This window comes from Castor canadensis, chromosome 7 (genome assembly GCF_047511655.1).
Source record: "Castor canadensis chromosome 7, mCasCan1.hap1v2, whole genome shotgun sequence".
In the NCBI taxonomy this organism is placed as follows: Eukaryota; Metazoa; Chordata; class Mammalia; order Rodentia; family Castoridae; genus Castor; species Castor canadensis.
Window position 1 is genome coordinate 147,435,639 of NC_133392.1, and position 21,281 is coordinate 147,456,919.

At 49.4% G+C, this 21,281-nt stretch overlaps 1 protein-coding gene and 1 long non-coding RNA gene across 2 annotated transcripts in view; one reads left to right on the top strand and one right to left on the bottom strand.

Moving 5' to 3' along the window:
* Positions 1–18,987: 18,987 nt before the first annotated feature.
* LOC109694911 (uncharacterized) lies at positions 18,988–20,725 on the bottom strand. Its single transcript, XR_002213159.2, has 3 exons — positions 20,522–20,725; positions 19,705–19,761; positions 18,988–19,332 (listed from the first exon to the last, which is right to left on the bottom strand). It is a non-coding gene; the product is annotated as an uncharacterized lncRNA (long non-coding RNA).
* A 179-nt stretch (positions 20,726–20,904) lies between these two features.
* Positions 20,905–21,281, top strand: part of Ece1 (endothelin converting enzyme 1) — a 97,655-nt gene continuing 97,278 nt past the window's right edge. Inside the window, exon 1 of the mRNA XM_020177126.2 lies at positions 20,905–21,065. Within this exon, the coding sequence (XP_020032715.1) occupies positions 21,063–21,065 (3 nt within the window). The 5' untranslated portion in view covers positions 20,905–21,062. The remainder of the gene's footprint in view (positions 21,066–21,281) is intronic.

Consider the following 21,281-nt stretch of genomic DNA (forward strand, 5'->3'; position numbering starts at 1 on the left):
CGGGCCTATGTTCAAACTAGAACTGCAGGGGGTGAATTCACCTATGATACATTGTAGGAACTTTTGTAGATGTCACGATATACCCCCAGTAAATTTAAAAAAAAGAAGAAAAGCATATGCTAAAAACCCCAAACTGCAATATGCATATATTGTGCATGTACTCACAATGAGGCAATCACACACTCTTTTTCCTTTAGTCCATTGGTTAAAGTGAAAATGCAATGGATGCATTTTCTGATGGTTAATTCTCCTTTCTTATCTAGGATAAGCCTCATTTGGTCATGCTTTTTTAAAAATAAATAAATAAACATAGGATTCAGTCAACTGGTATTTTAGTTAAGATTTTCATCTTTGTGTTCATAGGTGAAATGAACCTATAATTTTCTTCTCTTGTTTTGTTTTTGGTTTTGAAGGTAAGATTATACTGCTTCATTAAATGAGTTAAATAGTTCCCCCTCCTTTTTTTTTTTTTTTCTGGTACTCCTGCTTTAGAAGTGAGACATTGGAATTGACAAAGATCACCTGGAGAGTTGGTGACATTTTTCTGTTCTGAAAAAGACTCATCTTAGAAATGTCACTTACCTGTTCTGCTTTGTCAGGCAGAAGGATGCTGGTCAGCACCCAGCTACCTGTGCCTAACACCACCAATCAGGGAAGAGAATGCTGAGGTCTTAGGTTCGAGTTCTTGCTCTGCCAAAAGGACTCATACATTCCTTTCCTCCTTCAGGATCAGCAAACACTGAGGGCTGCTCCTACCCTGGCTGTTGGGGTCTCTGTGATTCTCAGATGCTCCGGGATTTGGGCCCAGCTCAAAGGCACAGATAGAACCCAGTGGAGAAGAAGACACTTGGCAGGACAGCAGTGCACAGGGCAGTCCAGTCGAGGGTCTGTAACCCCATCTGGTTGGGGTTATGAGCTGCTGTGGGTCTGCACATCTGAGAGAAGAGGTTCTGGGTTCAGTCTTCTAAGACAACAGGCAGGGGCCAGAAGGGCCCCTGGAGAAAGAGGAGGACCAAGAGAAGACTGCCTTTGTATCTGCTGGCAAGGGAGTAGAGCCTTATGTGATACTATCTGCATCCCAGGGCCTCCCTCAGCCTTCAGAGGTCTTCTACTGGCTTGAGACCAGCTGAACCTGGCTCTGGGTTCCTGCCAGCAGACCACTTCTAGGCCCTGGCCTTGCTGGAGTCCCATTCGGTCCCATCCCACCCTTCCCACCTTCTCCTCCTCCTTATCCCCTCATCAACCCCTCCTACCCTGTTTCTTGGCCCCAGTTCCCTGCTGCCACCTCTGACTCCCAGCTTCACCGGCATGGATCACTCCCCAGGCCTCATCCCACAGCCCAGCCTGGACCCTGACCTCTCAGTCCCAGATTAGGTCCCTCTCCCCTCTGCTGACATTCCTTACCAAACAAGGTCATTCTCTCCTGGACCTGGTTCTTCACCCTCTTCTACCCAGAAATCCCCTGAATACCGCATGGATCTGCTTTGGGCCTGCAGAAATGACCAGTCTTCACCTACTTGTCCCCTCCTGGCCTATGTGAGGCATTTTCTCCTCTCTGTCCTCAGAGCTGTTCCCACCTCATCACAGGCTCTGCATAAGCTGGACCTGATCAATTCCCACCCCACCTGAGCTGGAGGCGCCCTGCTCTGCTCCTATCCTATTCACCCCTACTGGGGTTCCATGCTGGCCTGGGCTCCCCTCCACTCCCATTGTCACTGGAGGACAGATGGGGGCTCCCACAGCTTCCCGGTTTCCATGCAAAATCACAGGTCCTTGAGATCCACAAACATGAACAGCATTTCAAGGTGTCTCACAACAAGGAGTCTCACAAGGTGGAAGTTTTAGCAAGGATTTATTCTACTATGACAGGATAAAGTAGAGAGAAGGTGGAGGAGATTTCCATGTAGGAAATGAGAATAAAGACTCAAAATCACTGGTTCATAGCTGTGGCCTTATACTTTCTTTCTTTTTGGCAGTACTAGGGTTTGAACTCAGGGCCTCATGCTTTCTAGGCAGACATTCTACCACTTGAGCCACTCTGCCAGCCCTGTGACCTTATACTTTCTGAGCTGACCTTTAAACATTAAGACAAATGAATCTGGGTGGCTAAGATGGGTGCTGAAACAGGGAAGTACCCAAAACACTGGGCCAATAGGTGAGTTTTGGGACTTCCCTTTGCCACACCAGCCTTTCCCTTACCCATTTAAGGAGCCAGGCATCTTGTTAACCTATCACAGAAGAAAGCAGATGCAGGCAGTCCCTTTAAGTCTTGCTTTTCTTGTAATTTAGAATCTAAAAGGAGATGGGAGGGGGCTAGCTGCTCTGGCTTTTAGTTTTTACTTCTTCAGTCCAATGTCTGAGTCTTGCCCTTTTAATATTTATTAAAATAATATGATTTCCTGTCTCCTCATTTATCTATCTTGCCTCACCTTTGTTTCTTTGGGTGAGTATCACAACCCTAAGGCAGGCTCCAGGCCCTTCCTGTGTGGACATCTCCTGCCCCCTGCTGGACAGTCTGTTGCAAACCTTAACTGCTTTCCTACCCACCTACCCACTGGGCTACCCTTTCCAGCACTCACACCAGCCCTGGTGAGCTCTTATTGGATTGAATGCACCCAGTGACTGTAGTAGGTGGGTCCTGTGATTACTCCTATTTTACAGATTGGAAACTAAGACACTAAAGTGTTAAGTCACTTAACTAAGGTTTAGAGACAGTTTTGAACCCAATACAATAAGAATCAAAGCAGCAGGGTGCCAAGGCCTTGGCTTGTGGTCCCAGCTAAGGCAGGAGGATCACTTCAGTTCAGCTAAGAACGGACCTGAGACCAGGTCAGGAAGGAGAGAGAGAGAAAGAGAGAAAAAGAGAGAGAGAGAGAGAGAGAGAGAATGGGGAGAGGAAGGAAGAAAGGAGGGAGGGAGGAAGGAAGAGAGAGAGCCATAAAAATTTTAAAGAAAGAAGAGTGAGAAAGTGAGAGGAGAAAGGAAGGAGGAAAGGAGGAAAGAAAGTGGGAGAGAAGAAAGGAAGGAGGGAAAGACAGAGAGAGAAGGAGAAGAAAGATGGAAGGAGGGAAGAGAAAGAAAGAAGAGAAAAGAGAAGCAAAGCAAAGAGCATGTGGCACTAGGCGCTCCTGCCAAGCTCAGGCCTGCCTCGGGCTCTGTGAACGCACGGCCACGGTTTCCCTGAACTCTCCCTCCACTCTCTGCAGCCTGGTATCAAGCTCTCCACTCACCCCACACTTCCAACAGACTTTCCCCAAACACAGCCCGCCTGGCCTCCTCCACTCTCAGGGAGACTCTGATGTTCACACAGTATACAAGGCTACCTGCACACGCGCCCTGCCTCAACTTCCCCTCCTGTTTCAGGCGAATCTGGGTTCCAGTCCTTCCTATCTTCACCTAATTATCCAGCTCTCTCCTACACATTCCACCCCATGCTCTCAACCAGAGCCTTCCAGAGGCATTCCGAGAGTTTAAGTCTTTCTCATCTTAAATAAAGAAGCAAACAGAAAGTTCCGTCGTCCCACACTTGCCCCAAACTCTCCCCGCCTTCCTGGTTCTTCTCACGGAAAAAGCTCTTGGAATTGCTGTCCCCCCTCGCCCCCCCGGCGTTTGCATTTGCTCACCTCTCTGCATCCTGCAGCCCAGGCGGCTCTGGCTTTTGGCCCACGGAGGCACCACAGCACCCTAAAGTCACACGCACTGCAGTGTCTCGGCCCGGCCCGCCGCTCAGCTTCAGAACACTTGACCTCTTCCTTAGTAGCACTTGATGCTGACAGCCTCAAGTACATGGAAGCACCATGTACTTGGCTTTTGGATCTCCTCATATCTCATGACCCTCTGCTTCTTAGTCTCCTTTGATGGCTGATTGTCATTCCCCAGCCATTAAGCGCCAGTGCTCCCCCCAACTCTTGGCCCCAGACCCTCTCCTTCCAGCCTCATCTCTCCTTGGGTAATCTAACCCCTTACCACACAGGCTGATGGCTTCCATATTTGCCTCACGTTTAGGGGGGATGCTGCTGGCACTTATGAGTAGAGGCCAGGGATGCCACTAAACCTCCTACAATGCACAGGACAGCTCCACAGCAACTACGCAGCTGAAAATGCCGACAATGTCAAGGTGGAAAACCTCTATTCTAGCTTTCCTCTCCTCGGAGCCCAGGTGGGTCCATCCAGGTGCCTGTACCCCATCTCTACTTGGGTGCCTTAAACACACCTCATATCCCTCATGTCAGATCCAACCGATTACCTCTCCCATGACCCTCTGGCCAGTCACACAAGCCAGAGACTGTCAGCCATGCTAAAACCTCCCCTACCCCGCACCCTTATCCTATCCATCCCAGATGCTGCCCACTTACCTCAGCATCTCTTCATGGTATCGTCGCTGGCCTGGGCTTTTGCAAATGCCTGGTCTCTTGGCCAGCAGGACCCCACAACAGCAGATTAAGCCATGTGATCATGACATCCTCTTGTTTGAAACATCGATGGCTTCCATTGCTGTTTGGATCAATACCCAAATTCTTCACGTAGCCGCGTGTTCTGGCACCTGGTGAGCCTCCAGCCTCACTTGGAGCGCGGGCCCATACCATAGCTCTATTCTTCAGTTCTTCAAATCCTCTGGACTCCCTCTTACCCCACAGCCTCTGCATAGACTGTTCTCCATGCCTGGACCGCTCTCCTTCCTCCTGCCTCCTTCACCTACTTAGCTCCTGTTCATCCTTTAGCGCTCACCTCAATGACCACCTTCTCAGAGCTGCCCTAATGACCCCAGAGTCTAGGTCAAGTTCTATGATAAGCCCTCTCAAAAAAACTGTGTTTCTTTCCTCCAACACACTTGGTTCATCTTGTAATCCCCCCACTCACCCATGTGATGACTGACTGACATGTCTCCTGGATGTGGCTCTGTGCCTACCAGGACAGAACCACATCTGAGCCTTCTGGGCAGCCCCTAGTACATGGAAGGGGCTCACTGTCACCCGGGCAGGATGGCATGAGCACAGCTAGCCTTTCTGTCTGATCACACAGGGGGTCGCATCAAGAAGCAGCATCTGTCATCCACCTTTTCATTTCCCCTGGATGTGCATTTCTTCCATTCTCTCCTTTTACAAAAGCAAGGGATGCTTGTTGCAGAAAAATCAGAACACAAGCCAAAGAAGGAATGATAAAACATGAATAGTAGGTACAGTCTAGAGGCCTGTCAGTAACTACAGTTTTGTAGCATTGTTGCTCATGCATGATAACCCTAAATGTAAAGAGCAATGGTTTGTTTTTCTTGCACCCAGGGATTCTCATTGGGTTTGCTGCGTTCAAATAGCTGGGAGCTTGGTTTTTTGCGGGGGGATTGAACTCAAGGCCTCACTTGCAGCCGGTAGCCTTAGCTTTTAGATAAGGTTTCAATTTATATGCCCCAGGTCAGCCTGGACCCTGACTCTCCTATTTTATGCTTCTTCACATAGCTGGGGGTGGTTGGGCACAGTGGCCATTGATTGAAATGGGGTCACTCTAACTTTTTGCCTGGGCTGGTCTCGAACTCCAATCCTCCCCAAGTAGCTAGGATTATAGGTGCCTCCCATGGTGAGCTTTTTAAAAGCAGGAAATTCTGAATTGGGAAGACTTGGATGAGTCCCAGTTATTGCTACTTCTTTAACTTCCCTAGAGCTTCTGACAGGCGTGCCAGGGCTATAATATGCTCGCCACTGAACCAGTCCTTTCTTTTTGGTCACAAAGGTGGCACCCAACATTTTATTGTTTCAAATTGTGCTGCACTGATAATCCTTCCATCTGCCTTTGCAAATGTTCTCAATTATTTTGAAAAAATGAGCTCTCAGGGTGGGCTAGCCTGCCCCACCTCCCAGACCAATCCCCTTCCCTCCCTCAATTTATCACTCTTCTGCGTAGTCATTAAGGACTTGTCTGGGAGCAGTAAGGTGGGGTGGAAGGAATGTGCTTTTCATTTGGTTTTTGTTTTTACTTTTTTACTTTATACCCTTTCGAATTGTTTGGGTTTTGTGATGACCTGCATGCATGACTTTCACAATTTAAAAAGAAAAGCTAGGGCTTTTCTCAAGAGGGACTTGGAGTGACTCAAGTGGTATAGCATCTCCTTACCAAGTGGAGGACCTGAATTAAACCCCAGTACTGTTAAAAAAAAAAAAAAAAGCTAACAGGATGGTTTGAAATGACAAGTGCGCTTCCATCTGGTTCTGTTTCTGTGCCTGGCTCTCTAGCTGCCCTTGGTTGTTAAATGCACACTAGGCAAACACTCAACCACTGAGCTACATCCTCAGTGGCAGTCTCCCATCTCCACTGGCTTCCCCCTCCCCACTCACCTCTCCTTACCACTGCAGGGGTGGGGGGGTACAGGCTCTCAGTGACCTTCCTTCTCCCCTACATCCAAGTCCTCTGGATTCTGTCTGCAGACTCCATCTCAGGTTGGTCTCCTCCCCAACCCTTCATGACTCACCTGGACATCTGCTTCCTGTCCCAGACAGAATGGTTGTATGTGTGTGTGGCAGTGCACTGTGCACTGGGGATTGAACCAAAGTCTTCACACATGCTTTAGCACTTTTTAAATCTAAGTTAGAGCAAGTTTTAGCTGATTCAGCATATTCTGATAACTTCCTGTTGTTAGGATGAAGCCCAGATGTTTTTCTTTGGTGGTACTAGATGGTGAACACAGAACCCTGTTCTTGCTAGGCAAGTGCTCTACCTCTTGAGCCACTCCACCAACCCACTTTTAGGTGACCCCTGAAAGCCCCATGTGATCTGGCCCTGCCAAATGACCTCTGGACTGGCAGCCTGGGCCTCCATGGACTCCCCATGGACAGAGCTCCTTCCAGCCTGAACGGTGCCTTTACACCTCTCTAAAACATTCTTCCTGGTGCGCCTCACTCCTTACTCACAAGCTGAATGCTGTTGTGCAGAGGGCCTTCTGTGACCTAATCTGGTGTCTTCTTTACAACACACACAGCTGGTGCATCCTCAGAACCCTCAGCCTCAATTTGCACTGACAGGGTCAGGTGTGGGACACTTTGCTGCACCAGCCTCCCTGTCTGGAATGTCAGCCCCCTGGGAGTGAGAACACAGCTGGTTTGCTTCTGAGAACCAGCATGATCCAGTGCGGGTTCATGCCAGGTTCTGGTACAGAACCATCAGGGGATGGAAGAAGCAGAGGCCAGGGGCGTGTTCTATTTTAAAGGAAGACAACAGAGGGAAAAAGTCTAATACACCCTCACCTTAGGCATGCTATAATTTTTGTGTGTTCTTTTCCCCATTGAAGAAGGAAGAGGGGGAGAAGGAGGAGGAGGGGAGGAGGAGGGGAGGAGGAGGGGAGGAAGAGGAGGAGGAGGGGAGGAGGGAAGGGGGAGGAAAAGAGGAGGAGGAAGAAGAGAAAGGAGGAGGAGGAGGAAGAGGAATAAGAAAATAAAAAAACTTGCCTGCCATCACTCAGCAGGCTGGTGGAGCCACTGGACCCTACCTGGGTGCTAACCTTGGCATATAATGCTCCTCCCCATTCCTGATGCCAGGAGCCACCAGGAATTGGCCGGCTCTTGCCCATCCATGATCATTTAAACCCATCACAGATCCAGGGGAAAGAGATGCTCTCACCTTGTCACTGATCAGTGTGCAACTCACCTGCTTGTGGCCTACCCAAAGTCACTGAGTGAACAGCGTGGATGCTGGATTCCAGCCCAGGCCTCTCTCTCTGACCTTCCTACAGCTACAGCCCACACAGTTTTGGTGAGCACCAACTAAACACCAGGCATGCACTGTGCTGGGGGCTGGGCAGGTGAAGTGCACAGCAGACACAACCTGCCCTCCTGGCTCCCAGGCCACTGCAGGAGGGGGAAGGAAGCAAATGCAGGCATCAATTCTGATTCTAAGAATTACAACCAGGTATCAGCCTCAGAAACAATGCAGAGACCCCAGAGCTCCATCCTTGCCATTCCCTTGTCTCCAGGCATCTGGAAGCTTCTTCCACTCCCTGCCCTTCACCAGGATCTCCCCAGCTCTCTATTGCCTGCCCTGTTCTCAGGGCTGCCCACCACCACATTCCCAGGTGCTCACTTCAGATGGCCACCAGGGGGCAGCTGTGCTCTGCATCAGGGGCTCCTCCATCTTGCCCAGCTTCAGTGGGAGTTTCTGGAAGAGTCTCAGAGCTGGGGAGAAGAGGGGCAAGGAGAAGAGAGAAACAAAAACTGGGGAGGGAATGAAACCAAAAGGTGAGCCTGGCTCCCCAGACAGGGGTGGAGTCTTAGGGAATCAACTCTGTCCACACCTAGGGAAGAGTTTCATGATTAGTTTTGCTCCCACTTTATCGTCTCATTCACTCATTCAAGAAAGTTTTAAAACAATTCATCTATAATTTATATACCATAAAAGTTCATCATTTACAATATAAAATGCAATGAAATCCATATATTTAGAGCTGTGAAAGTATTACCAGAATCCAACTTCAAAAGATTCTCATCCCCAAGAGAAACCATGTATCTCAGGGCGCCGGTGGCTCACGCCTGTAATCTTAGCTACTCAGGAGACAGAGATCAGGAGGATCGAGATTGGAGGACACCCCGGGCAAATAGTTCAAGAGATCCTGTCTTGAAAATACCCAATACAAAAAAAGGCTGGTAGAGTGGCTCAAGTGGAAGAGCACCCACCTAGCAAGTGCAAAGCCCTAAGTTCAAACCCCAGTGCTGCAGGAAGAAAAAAGAAAAAAGAAACCTTGTACCCATCCACAGACACTCCCCAGGCCTCCAGCTCCCCACCCCCACTCCTCCTCCCTCTCCAGCCTAGGCAACCCCTAGTCTACTTCCTGGCTCTATAGATTAGCCTACTCTTGGCATTTCATATAAATGCAATCAAAGAGGAGGCAGTCTTTTGTGACTGGCTTCTTTCACTTAGTCTAATGTTTTCAAGGTTCGTCCGCATCGTAGCGTGGCTCAACACTGCAGAGGGTCTCACTAAACTTCCGATCCTCCTGCCTCAGCATCCCAAGTACTGGGGTTACAGGTGTGCACCCCACTCCTGGTTTCATTTCTTTTTATTGCTAAAGAATATTTCATTGTGTGGACAGACCGCCTTTTGTCCATCCATCCATTCATCAGTTGATTGGCTTTTGAATTGTTTCCATTTTTTGGCTACTGTGAATAAGGCTGTTAAGAACATTTGTGTACTGAATTTTTTTTTTTTTTTTTGAGGTACTGGGGTTTGAACTCAGGGCCTCATGCTTGCCAGGCTGGTGCTCTACCACTTGAGCTATGACTCCCGTCCTGTGTTTTTAAAAACTACAGATAAAATTCATATACCATAAAGTTCACCCTTCAAATGAAAGAACAAATATACTTTTGCACTCAGTGACCCAATCCAGTGGTGCAGCCAGCCCCACTGTCTGGTTCCAGAACATTCTGTCATCCCCAAGCCTAGGCAATACTCTGTACCAGTCACTACCTGCCCTCCCTCCTTCTGGTGTGGACACCCACTAATCTACTTCCTGCCTCTGTGGATTGTCCTACTCTGGACATTTTATTTAAACGAGGCCATACAACAAGTGGCCTTGTGTGTGTAACATCTTTTACTTACTTAGTACAATGTTTCTGAGATTCTCTCAGGTCATAGCGTATCTCAGGACTTCAGTGCTCTTCGTTGCTGAACAATGTCACCCTGTAATGGCATAGCACATTTTATGTGTATGTATTTGTCAGCTGACTGACATTTGAGTCATTTCCACTTTTTGGCTATTATAAACAGTCATATGTGTGGACATAGCTTTTTGTATTTCTTGGGTGTGCACCTAGGAGTGAAATTGCTGGGCCACATGGTAACTCTTTAACCTTTTCAGGAACTGAAAGCACCAGGTGTCTGCGCCATTTTAGCAGCAATATGTAAAAGTTCTAATTTCTCCACATCCTTACCTGTTGGGTTCTATACTTCCCATGGGTGTCAAGTGGAATTTCAAGGTTCACTCAATAAACTTTTGCTGAGCACCTAGTATGTGCCAGGCTCTATTCAAAGTGCTGGAGATCTAGCGGTGAACAGGACAGACTTGGTCCCTACCTTCATGGAGACTCAAGTTCTATCCAGATTTAGACGCTAAAGGAGTCCTGGATGCATTCACAAGGTGAGTCCAGGAAGCTGTGAGTGCTATGAAGGCTCGAGACACTGTAAACAATGGGTGGTGCTGCAGCTCCCAGGGATCAGAGGAAAGGGACCCCCTGGGAAGCTGACATATGTGATAAGACTTAGCAGGTAAGGCAAGCCAACTCACTCACTGTGAAGGGAGACAACCCAGACACAGGAGTAGCAGTGGCAAAGTCCTCGAGGTCCCATGAGTTTGGTGTTTCCTAGGAGCTGGAGTTCAGGGAGCAAGGTAAACGGGGAGAAGAGGAGGTGGGGGAGGCGTGCAGAGCAGATCTCACAGGCCTTTGGAGGCTGCCATGGAGAAATTAGCTCAAGTGGTAGAGCACTTGCCTAGCAAGCAGAAGATGCCAGTACCAAAAAACCGAAGTTCAAAAGCTAGTACCCAGTGAGTGATGGAGGGAAGAGAGGGGCCTTCTCCTCTGGCCCCTATTATTTGCAAATGCGTATTGAGGCCCACAGCTCTCACTGGTACCAGGAGGGGGACACACATCTCTGCCATCAGCCTGGAGACCCAGGACTCTCCCCACACAGGGAATCCCGGGGCCAGCCCGTCAATCTCCACAGCATCCTAGGTTCTTGGCATTATGGGAATAAAAAAAGATCCCCTCCCTGCCCTCAGGAGTTTAAGCCTCGCGCCAGCCCTGCCCTAGTACCTCCAGTCTCCAGAATACACTGCCCAATTCCTTCCCAGAAGCCCCCTGTGCAGAGGACCTTAGCAGTGTTTCACAAACTCAAGTGATGTACAAACAGGCTCCCAAATGAGGACAATGCTCCCTGCCAGACAGATGTCAAATGATCTTCATGACAGAATTCCTTGACGTGTAAACCAGGGGAACGCTCCACACATGCACAAACCCAGATTAAACACCATTAGATGAATGACATGGAGTTCATGGGCGATATGGAGTTCCAGGGTCAAGGTCACCCCTTTGGTGAGTCCTTTACTGCCCGTGCCCCAGCGATGTCTTCTGTTGGCTTTGACTTTGGGGCTGACTCAGTTCACCACTGCTTTCTCCATTTGGGTGAGGGGAAACCTGTCTTAGAGTACGCACAGCATGGGGTCTTGTCATCTGGCTTCCCTTGTGTATGGCCGTTCCTCTTCTTTTGTTTGTTTGCTTTGCTTTGCTTTGTCCCTCGTGGCGAGGATGGAACCTCGACCACTGAGCTACACTCCAGCCCTGAGCTTAGTTTTCAGCCCATGTTTCATGGACCAGCACAGATCCTCGATGTTCTTATCTTTAGAGACTTCACTTCTAAAAGCATGTTAACACCCACACGTCATATCAAATATAAATTCTTGCTATAAAAGGAGTTTGCTCTTTAAAGTTTGCATTGAATTATCTCAACCAACAGGGTGTGTCCGTCCCTGTTGTTTTGGAGGTGGCTGTGGTTACTTTAGAGTCATTAAAATTCTTTGTTCAAGTCTGAAACATCTTCCAGGTCCTTGGAATTCTTCCAGGCCCAAGGGGTGAGCTCATAGCACTGGAAAATAAACCAGCCAAGCTGAGACCTGCTTCTTTCCTTCCTCGTCCGCCCCAGATAATTAAAGTAGAGAAGCTGGCACCAACGTGACCCCAGGCGCAGACCAGCCCAGGCATTGCATTGGATGGGCAGCTCTGGCTTATGAGGCTAGGCCATTTGGAGGAGGCAGGATATGTTTGTACTTGTTGTTTTTAGATATCACTAAAATAAAGGCCCCAAATTATGACAATCCTAATAGACCCAGATTCCTAATGGAACACACAGGGGGTTCCCCAGAGGCCAGGGACCCCAGTTTGCTTCCTTGCAGCTTTCAAGCTCAAGTCACAGCTCCTTGGGCTGTACTCAGGCTCTGCAAATGACATCACTGGCTCCCCTTTCAGTGGCTTTTCTTCCCTTCTCTCCTGTCTGGTATGCATCAGGCCAGCAGGGTCCCCACCCAGGCCTTTGCCCCGTTAGTGTCTGTGCCCAGAGCGCTCTCTCTATGCTTTTTTTTTTTTTTTCCTTTTTTAGATGTTTTTAAGTCTTAAAAGACTGCACAGGTTATACATGTTCACTATAGGAAAATCAGAAAATGCAGGTATAGGAAAATAAAAATAATAAGTAATCTTGGACCTGGTGTGGTAGTACAGTCCTGTAATCCCAGTTCCTTGGGAGGCAGAGGTGGGAGGCTAGAGATCCAAGGCCATCCCTGGGCAAAAGCTCAAGACCCTATCTGAAAAATAAACTAAAGCAAAAAAGGATTCAGGGTGTGACTCAGTGGTAGAGCACCTGTCCAGCAAGCAGGCCCTGAGTTCAAACCCAAGTACTGCCAAAATAAAAATTTAAAAATAAAAAAAAATCAGGAACGTCACCTCTCAGAAATAGTCATGATTAACTGATTCATTTCTGTATAATTTCCTCCGTGTATCCATTTATTTACATTAGCAACATGTCATAAGTGCTATTGTTCAAATGAAGCATTATAAAGCAGAATTATAGAGAATGATAAAAGATACAGTCAAACTCACAACTGATATTGTGATGTATTGGCTTGAGGCCCCTGGTGGCCTTCTGCAATTCTCCCCCTGTCCTGCCCCCAGTCAATCAGTCTCTCTCACTATTTGAGGTCTGTCTTTCCCACTGACACAGAGTATTGCTAAATTTCAAGGCTGGCACGGCTCTGCACGCATTCTTCTTTCGGGGTTGACTAGGGTTCCTGTTGATCCCTGTCATCTCAGTTTGTTCATTTATTTCGTCATTCACAATTCTGGAGGATGAATGAACCATTTTGTGGAACTTATTCCACTAATGATGGGCATTTAAATAGTTTCCACTATTTCACCTTTGCAAATTATGCTACAGAACAAGTGTTTGTGTATCCATGAAGAACGGATTTCTCTGCGATAAATACCCAGGTTAGAATTGCTGAGTAATAGGGCTCGTGAGCATTTTTCTCATTTTAAGAAATATACTACACCAATATATTTTTCATTTTCCACAGACAGTGTGCTGAAATGTTCTCAACGTAAGTGTGATAGGCCTAACCCGTTTCTGGTTTTCTGTGCACTGTGAAGGAATACCTTTGCAGCCCTATCTTTATGCGTGACTTTCATTACTTCCAAAGGAGGAATCCTGAGGTAGAGCTTCCTGTTGAAAGGGACGTGTTTTGAGACCAGCTGCCACCTGCAGGGGAGGAGCGCCTGGCTTCCCCAAACTGGTCCACTCCCCTCTTAACAGCATTTGTCTTGGGAATCTTACCTGTCCTTTCACACTTACCTCAGCCAAACTCTGGCTTATGGACTGCTCTGGCCCTTACTGACTCTTTCAAGGTATTTGTCGTTTTCTCCTTTCCTTTCTCACCAGGTAGCTTACCTTTCCCTCCAGAAATGAATGCGTTGATATCTATTTTCTTCATAATTTATACCCCACCATGTAACCTTTACATGTCACACTAACCTACACATGAATTCTGTTAAGAAGCATAGAAAGCCCTGGAAAACATTTTGTAAGATATTCTAAGACAACGAAGTTACTGAACTCCCATCTCATTCTACCCAGCCAATATTTGTTGAGAAAACCACCTGGGACAGAGGCAGGTAGGCCCCTTCCCTGTCATCCAGTGCTTTACAGTCAACTCAGTGCTGCTCTGAGCATCTGTTCAGCCAAGGCAAAAAGAGAAACATGTCGGACCGTCTCTGAACTCATGGTTGAAGGGGAAACACCCCTTATGCTTGTGCTGCTCCACAGCTCTCCAGCAGCCTTTTTCGTGCAAGGCGCACATGCTCCAACCCTCTCGGGGTTGACTGCTCCATCACCTTCCAGGAGCTTCCAGGGCATACATTAAGCTTCACTCCGTTAGAATCTGTTAGGATATCAATACGAAATGGTCCCCTAAGAGGCTTGGTCCTCAAATGCAGTGCTCAGAGGTGGGGCTTTCGGGAAGTGATTGGCTCCTGGGGGCTCTCACCTAATCAGTGGACTAATCCATTGATGGGTTCATAATTTGATGGCATTAGGAGATGGAAGAAGCTAAGAGGTGGGGGCTGGATGGAGGAAGTAGGTCACTGGGGTGTGCCCTTGGTGCCCTTGAAGGGCACATCTTGTCCCTGGCCCTTTCTCTCTTTTTGCTTCCTGGCTGCCAGGAGGTGAGCAGGTTTCCTCACAAGCTCTTCTGTTACAATGTCACTGCCTCACCACAGGCCCCAAAGCCACGGAACCAGCTGACCGTGACCAAATCTCCCAAAACTTGAGTGGAAAGAAAGTTGTTTAACTCAGGTATTTTGTCATAGTAACAACGTGACGATGGGAGGTCCCACGATGCAGCCTTGGTATGAAGTGTTCTGCTGACTGAATGCCAACCCCAGAGGACAGCTGTTGGGTGTCATTTGTCATCTCACATGGAGCCTCCCGAACCCTGTGATTAGCACAGTGGCAGGCTCACAGTGGGGCTGTCACTTCTTGTGATGGACTCAAAACACTTTACTGAACACTTACTATGTTGAGGTGGTCGGCTTAAATCTCTTTTATTTTGGTAAGTAAAAGGCATGATGCCACCTCATTCGCCACTGGTGTGAATGTAGAATGACAAGACTACCTTGGAAAACAGTTTGGAGTTTGCTGAGAAGTTAAACACACACTTCCCATGCAAACCCACAGTTCTAGGTGTCTGGTGAATGGCGATGCATGCCCACACGAAGACTCCTGTGCACGGATGGACAGCGTTCTTCAAAACAAAACCTGGAAGCAATCCAACAATCCATGAGGTAAGTCAAGGAATGAAACGGGGTCCATCCATACAATGGAATTTGCTTCAGTTGTGCAAAGACACCACCAATGCCCACACAGCATGGGTGGAGCACGAGAGCTCTATGCCAGGCCAAGGAAATCAGACACAGAAGACCACGCACTGCAGGGATCCATTTCTGTGAAATTTCTAGAAAAGGCAAAAGTAGAGGCAGGAAGCAGATCTGTGAGTGCCTGGGGGTGCAGAAAAACAGAAATGGTCTTCTTGGTGGTGTGCAGGTGTCTTAAAGCTGACTGTGCTTTAAGACACTTGCACACCACCAAGAACTCAGTGAATACACACTTAAAAGGAGTGAATGAGCTGGCTGGTGGTGCATGCCTGCAATTGAAGTACTTGGAAGACTTAGGCAGGAGGATCACAAGTTCAAGGCCAAGTTAGGCTACATAGTGAGACCCTGTCTCAAAAAAAAAAGGGGGGTGGTTGTGAATGTTGTGCTGTGTAAGTTACATCTCAATGAAGAGACAGGACACAAAGCAAAATGACATGGTGCTTCTATTTGTGGGCTTTATAATTTAATTGGGAGCTGCAAGTGCAGCTTAGTGTGCACAAAATCCTGGGTTTGATCTCCAGCACCACAAAAGAAAAAGAAAAAAGATAGTTAGAATCTAACTGGGAAAGAAGGCAACTGGTAAGTAACCGGCAGCTGAGTGTAAAATTATGAACTCTGACACGTTCAGTTAAGGACTTGGGGTGACGCAGGGTTGGGAAGAAAAGGGGACATCCCTAGAGGGGGGCCAAGGAGAGGACCTAACAGAACAGGACAACAGGGAGACAGGCCGGTGGGGAGCGAGCCCAGCGTTCTGATCCTGCTTTGAAGAGGGTGAGCCCTACTTGTACATTTGTGGGGTTCACAAAGGGGTGGGGCCCAAGACCACATGGTGTGTGAGAGAGACGGCAGGTGTTTGCCGTGAGCTCCGCTGTGGTGTGCTCCTGCCACCAACGCCAGCACCAGATCGCACACTCACTGGCCAGCGTGTCCTGTCCAGCCTGCTGCTGCCCAGGACTGGGGCTGCGGAAGGTCGTGGAGTTGCCCGGGCACATGCTGGGAGAGGAGACGTAGGTGATGTCATGCTGCCCCAACAGCTGGGACCAAAACAGTGTGAGTCACCAGGCAGGATGGACTTGGGATCCCAGGATGCTCTGCCTAGTCCAGAGGCATGGGCAGAGACCACCAGGAGAGCCACAGGTTCGAAGGGCACCTGCCCACCCTCACCGTTTCTCCTGTCCAGTTCCCTAAGGCTCCTACGGGCCTCGCAGGTTCCTGGGGACTGATCTGGATTGAAAACCCCACACTGTCACCTCCTTGCAGCACGAACTCCAAACTCTGAGCCTGGCTCTCCTGCCTCCGGAACGAGAGTGTGGACACCACCGGTAGGAAAAACAGATCTGGGATTAGAACCTTTGTCTGCTCAGCTCCACAGCCTGCTCAGCTCCATCTTGCTAGGTTGACTGGTGTCTTGTGGAGATTTTATAAACTTAGGGGGCTCTCCCCTCACTCAGAAATTTGGGGTCAATTGACTTGAGGTGGGTTCAACTATCAGCACTTTATTTTGTGGTACTGGGATTTGAGCTCAGGGCCTTGTGCTTGCCAGGCAGGTGCTCTACCACTTGAGCCACACCCCCAACCCTTTTTACATTAGTTATTTTTTAAATAGGGTCTCACATTTTTGCCCAGGCTGGCCTGGACCACAATTCTATTTATGGTTTCCGCAGGACTGGGATGACAGGGAGTGACAGCAAGCCCAAACATTGCTTGAGATTGTGTCTCTTGAACTTTTCCCTCCAGGCTGGCCTGGAACCTCGATCCTCCTGATCCATGCTGGGATTATAGGCATGAGCCACCACGCCTGCCAGGGCTCATCAGCACCTCTTGGCAGTCCTCCAATGGCATGAATAGCCCAGCAGGGTTGTAAATTTCTGATATGACCACATCGTTTTACAAATGAGACTGAGGCCCAGAGAGTCTGTGTGACCCAGTCACAGGTGGCTGCAGCAGGAGTCTCCATTCTCCCCTCCACATGAAAGGATGGCGGGGCGAAGCCCAAGGCCACAGCGAAGGACAGGAGCTTTAAAACTAGCTTGCCTTGTCACTTACATGCTGTGTGACCTGGGGACAGTTGCTTCACCCCTCTGACCCTCATGATCTTCACCTTTTCTTCTGAATATATCCACAAACAGGACAGGATTTGAAGCAGCTTGTAAGAAACAAATAATTGTTTAAATCCCTACATTTATCAAAAGATTAAAATAATAGACAAGTTGTCTCATCTCAGTTGGCCCACTTGGTGGCTGTGTGACCTTGGATAAGTTGTTTTGTCTCTCTGAGCCTCAGTTTCCTTATCTGTGAAGTAGAATGATAATGGTACCCATTTGTAACTAAAATAATACAGAAGAGTGCTTAGCACATTGCCTGGTATACAGTAGGTAACTAATACATCTCAGTCAGGGCTGGGGGTGTGGCTCAAGAAGTACAGAGCTTGCTTAGCATACATGAGGCCCTAAATTCAAATCCCAGTACTGAAAAAAAAAAGTTATTAGGATAATTTCTCTCTCTCTCTCTCTGCCTCTCTCTCTCTCTGTCTCTCTTGTTTATAAGAAAGTCATCTGGATAAAACTGACTCACCTTCAGGCCAGTCTCGTCCCCCACCCCTTGCCCCATATGAGAAACACCAGTTCCTCCTTCCGAAAAATATTGAAAAACAATTTAAAATATTTATTCAATTCTTTCGTAAGAGTTGGAGGGAATTTCATCCATCATCGCATAAAAGTTCCCCAAATTCCCTCCCCTCTGCTTTCTGTCTCCTTCCTTCCCTACTGCCCCTCACTCTCCTGCTCACCATCTCACACAGCCCGGGAGGGGGCCCCCAATTCTGCATCCGGATCCCTCCCAGGCGCTCTTCCTCTGCCCCCTCCCCCTGTGGCCTCTGCTCTTTTCTAGCATCTTTCTCTCTACCCTCCACAAAGTTGGTGGCCCTCAGGGTCAAAGGAAGGGGTGCAGGTCAATGGTGGTCTCTCTGTTGACAGAGCAAATAGAGGCACAGGGAAGTTTGCAGAGGGCAGCGGCTAAGGACTGGGACCGTGGCCACTTCTTTGCAGTGGCATTCATTTCTGCACTGGTTATTTGACCACTGGTTATTTATGTATTACACCTGAAATAAAAAAAAAAAAGGCTTTTTTTTGCTTTGTTGTGTTGGTGCTAGGGGTCAAATCGGTCCTCTCAGGGCCTCTCACAGACAGTGCAGTGAGTCTGCAAATGCCAACAAGAAGCATCAGGATGCCAGTGAAGAGGGAATGCCCACAGAGTGCTGTGTCTCCTTGGGCAAATCACTTTCCCTCTCTGAATAGTGATTTTCTCACCTGCAGTATAGAAGTGGAGTGGGTATAGAATTGTCAGTCACCAAGATAATGGTGAAGATAATAAGTGAAGCACCTACCATGTAATAATGGTCTGGACATAACAACTGCTCAGCTCATCTGGGTTTCAGAAAAACTTTGGAGGAGGTGATTGCTGAGGCTCCCCAAGGACTTGGTAAGGGTCACAGATGGCAGGATACCTTGTGTGCCTTCCCTTGAGTGGCAAAAGACCCAGGATCACCTCTCCCAGAGCAGCCTCGGCCATTACATTGGGAACCCTTGGCTCTAGTTCTGATCCTGCTGCCAGCCTAGTGAGTGGTTTGGGGCAGCTTCCCCCCCCCCCCCCGCCATCCACCAATGTGCCCCTTTCAGAATCAAGAAAGGCACAGCTTTTCTCCTCTGCTTTCTTCACGGACCACACCTAGGGCCACATCTTGCCATTGCTCTGTCCCCAAGACTCAGCCCACCTCCTGCCCCCATGATAGAGCACTCCAGATTGCTCATGGTACATGTAAATAAAACATAGTCATGATACCTGATCTTTCTTTTTCTTTTTGGAACATAGTGTTAGAATGTAACAGAAAAAAAGGCACACAAGAGACATCTTGACAATTTTTCACAAACTAAACACACCCATCTTGTGTTCCCAGCCCTGACATCATGAAATAGCCTAACACCAGAAGCTTCCCTGGTCCCCTTTTGAGCCATTCCCTCTCAAGGGACATGAGCCTGACTTCTGACAGGACAGATTCGTTTTACTTCATTTTGAACTTTGATAAATAGAGTCAGTGGTCTGTGGGTTACAAAGTACACACTATGAATGTTATTAACTGCTCAAATCTTCACATCAGCAGAGTCAGGTGGACAAGAATTACGAACTCTGTTTTGCAGAGGAGAACAATAAGGCTCAGAGAACAGAAGAGAATCTCACAACCACATAGCTGGCAAGCAGAGAGCCAGGACAACTGGGTTCTGTTTTCACGTCTCCCTGGATGGATCTCAGATTGTCCATTAAGTGTCTTGAGCAGTCAGAAATGTGAAACCAGGCCAGGCCAGCTGATGGGTATAAGTTCTGCATCCTGCAGGAAGGAGAGAGGCCCCCCATGTGCCCACCTGCTGTCTTCAGCATGCTTTGTGACCCTCCCCTGCATCCTTCCCTCCACAGTAAAGAACTAAGAGTGTTCCATGTGTACACGGCTGAGTTATCTACACGGAGTCGTCCCCCCGCCCCCCTGCACCCAGGCTCCTCCACACAGGTGGCCCTCTTTGCATCCTGACTCTGCTAGGACCTTCTCTCCCCACATGCCTGGGGGCGCTCAGGGCCAGCTCCTGGACAGGGGCTGCAGCCACCTTTCTCCTCTTTCCTCCCAGTAGTAAGAACCCACTGCCTCTACAGCTGACCCAACCTCGCTCCCTGTGGTACTAAGGCAAGGTTTCCCTTCTGGACTCACCAACTCTTAGACATCCTTCAAAACCCAGATCCCAATTCCTCTAGGGCGTCTTTGTCTCTGTTGAATGTGGACATCACACACCTACATATTAGTTTTTCTCAGCACAACATAAATATGGATGATCACAAGTGCCACACCACAAAGTCACACAAACAAAACACACACGCTCTCACTACACACACAATGTTGTCATCTATGTCACAAACTGGGCCACAAACAAAGTGGTACCAAATCATAGCCATATTCCTCTCGTGTGTGTCTGTATGCATGCACACACACACACACACACACGCATACACACAAATAGAACCACAAAAAACACAGGGATTTGCTCTCTACTTGTTTACAACAAAGACACAAAGTCTCCTTTCTTTGTTTTTTCTTTTCTTTTCTTTTTTTGAGACAGGGTCTTGCTATGTGGCCCAGGCTGGCCTCTGCCTCCAGAGTGCTGGGATTACAGGCATGAGCCACTGCCCCTAGCTACAGTCTCTCCATCACATACACACACATGCACAACACGACACAAATGCACACCTCACACAAAGAGACACACGTTTTCTGTTCTTTCCTCCTACAAAACTGCACCTACACAACACGCATGCAGAGAGAGGTAGACATACAAATGCACATGCCTGGCCTCCTCTCTGCGCCCCTCCCACCCCTTCCTTAGTCCCTCTCTCAAGTGTACACACACACAGTGACAATCCCCAGATACAGTCAGTCTCCATCTTTCCTCCACACCTAAACACACAGGCATGCGGAATCCATCCCTTCCCCCTTTTCCGTCCCCTCCTCTTCGCTCTCCTCCCTCTCTCACACACAGCTGCAGAGCGCTGGGTCATGCTCCAGTGCAGGCGCCAGGCAGGAGACAAAGGTCGCCGAGACACCAGGCGTCCCGCACTGGACACAGCTGAGCCTCTCCCCGGTTCCGCCTGGCCCCGGAGCAGGTGTCGGCGAGGTCTGCAACCTGCACCCGGAAGCCGGAGGCCCGAGTCCTCGCCCGCCGCCTGGGGTCCCCAGGCCGCCCGGGGTCCCCAGGCCGCCCTCGTCTCCAGCGCCCGGCGCGTAACGGGTTAAGGAGCCCGCGGGGGCGGGGAGGAGTCCGGCCTCCGCACGTGATTGGCTGCGCCGCCTGGGCCCTGGCCCCCGCGCTCTGCCATTGGTCCGCGGTGGGCCCCGCCTCCCTGGGACTGGGCGCCTTAGCAGCGCGCTCGCCCGCGGGGAGCCGAGCGCGCCACCGGGCAGCGAGCCGCGCTGTCGGAGCAGAAGCAGCGCAGCGCGGCGGGGCAGGGGAGCAGAGCCGGGAGTCGGAGCCCGGAACTAGAGCCGCGAGCTGGGCAGAGCGGAGCACGCGAGCAATGGTGAGTGCAGCCCCTAGCCCACCGACTGTCCCGGTGCAGCCTCGATGGTCCCCGGCGGCGACGCGGCGATGGCACCGGGGCCGGCCGGGCTCGCGGGGGGCTGGGCGTCGCTGCAGCGGCGGCCCGCGCTCCGCACTCGGAAGGCGTGGATTCTGGGGGCGCCTGGGCACGGCTCGGCTGGCGGGACGGCGCTGCGCTGGATGCCATCCGCGGCGG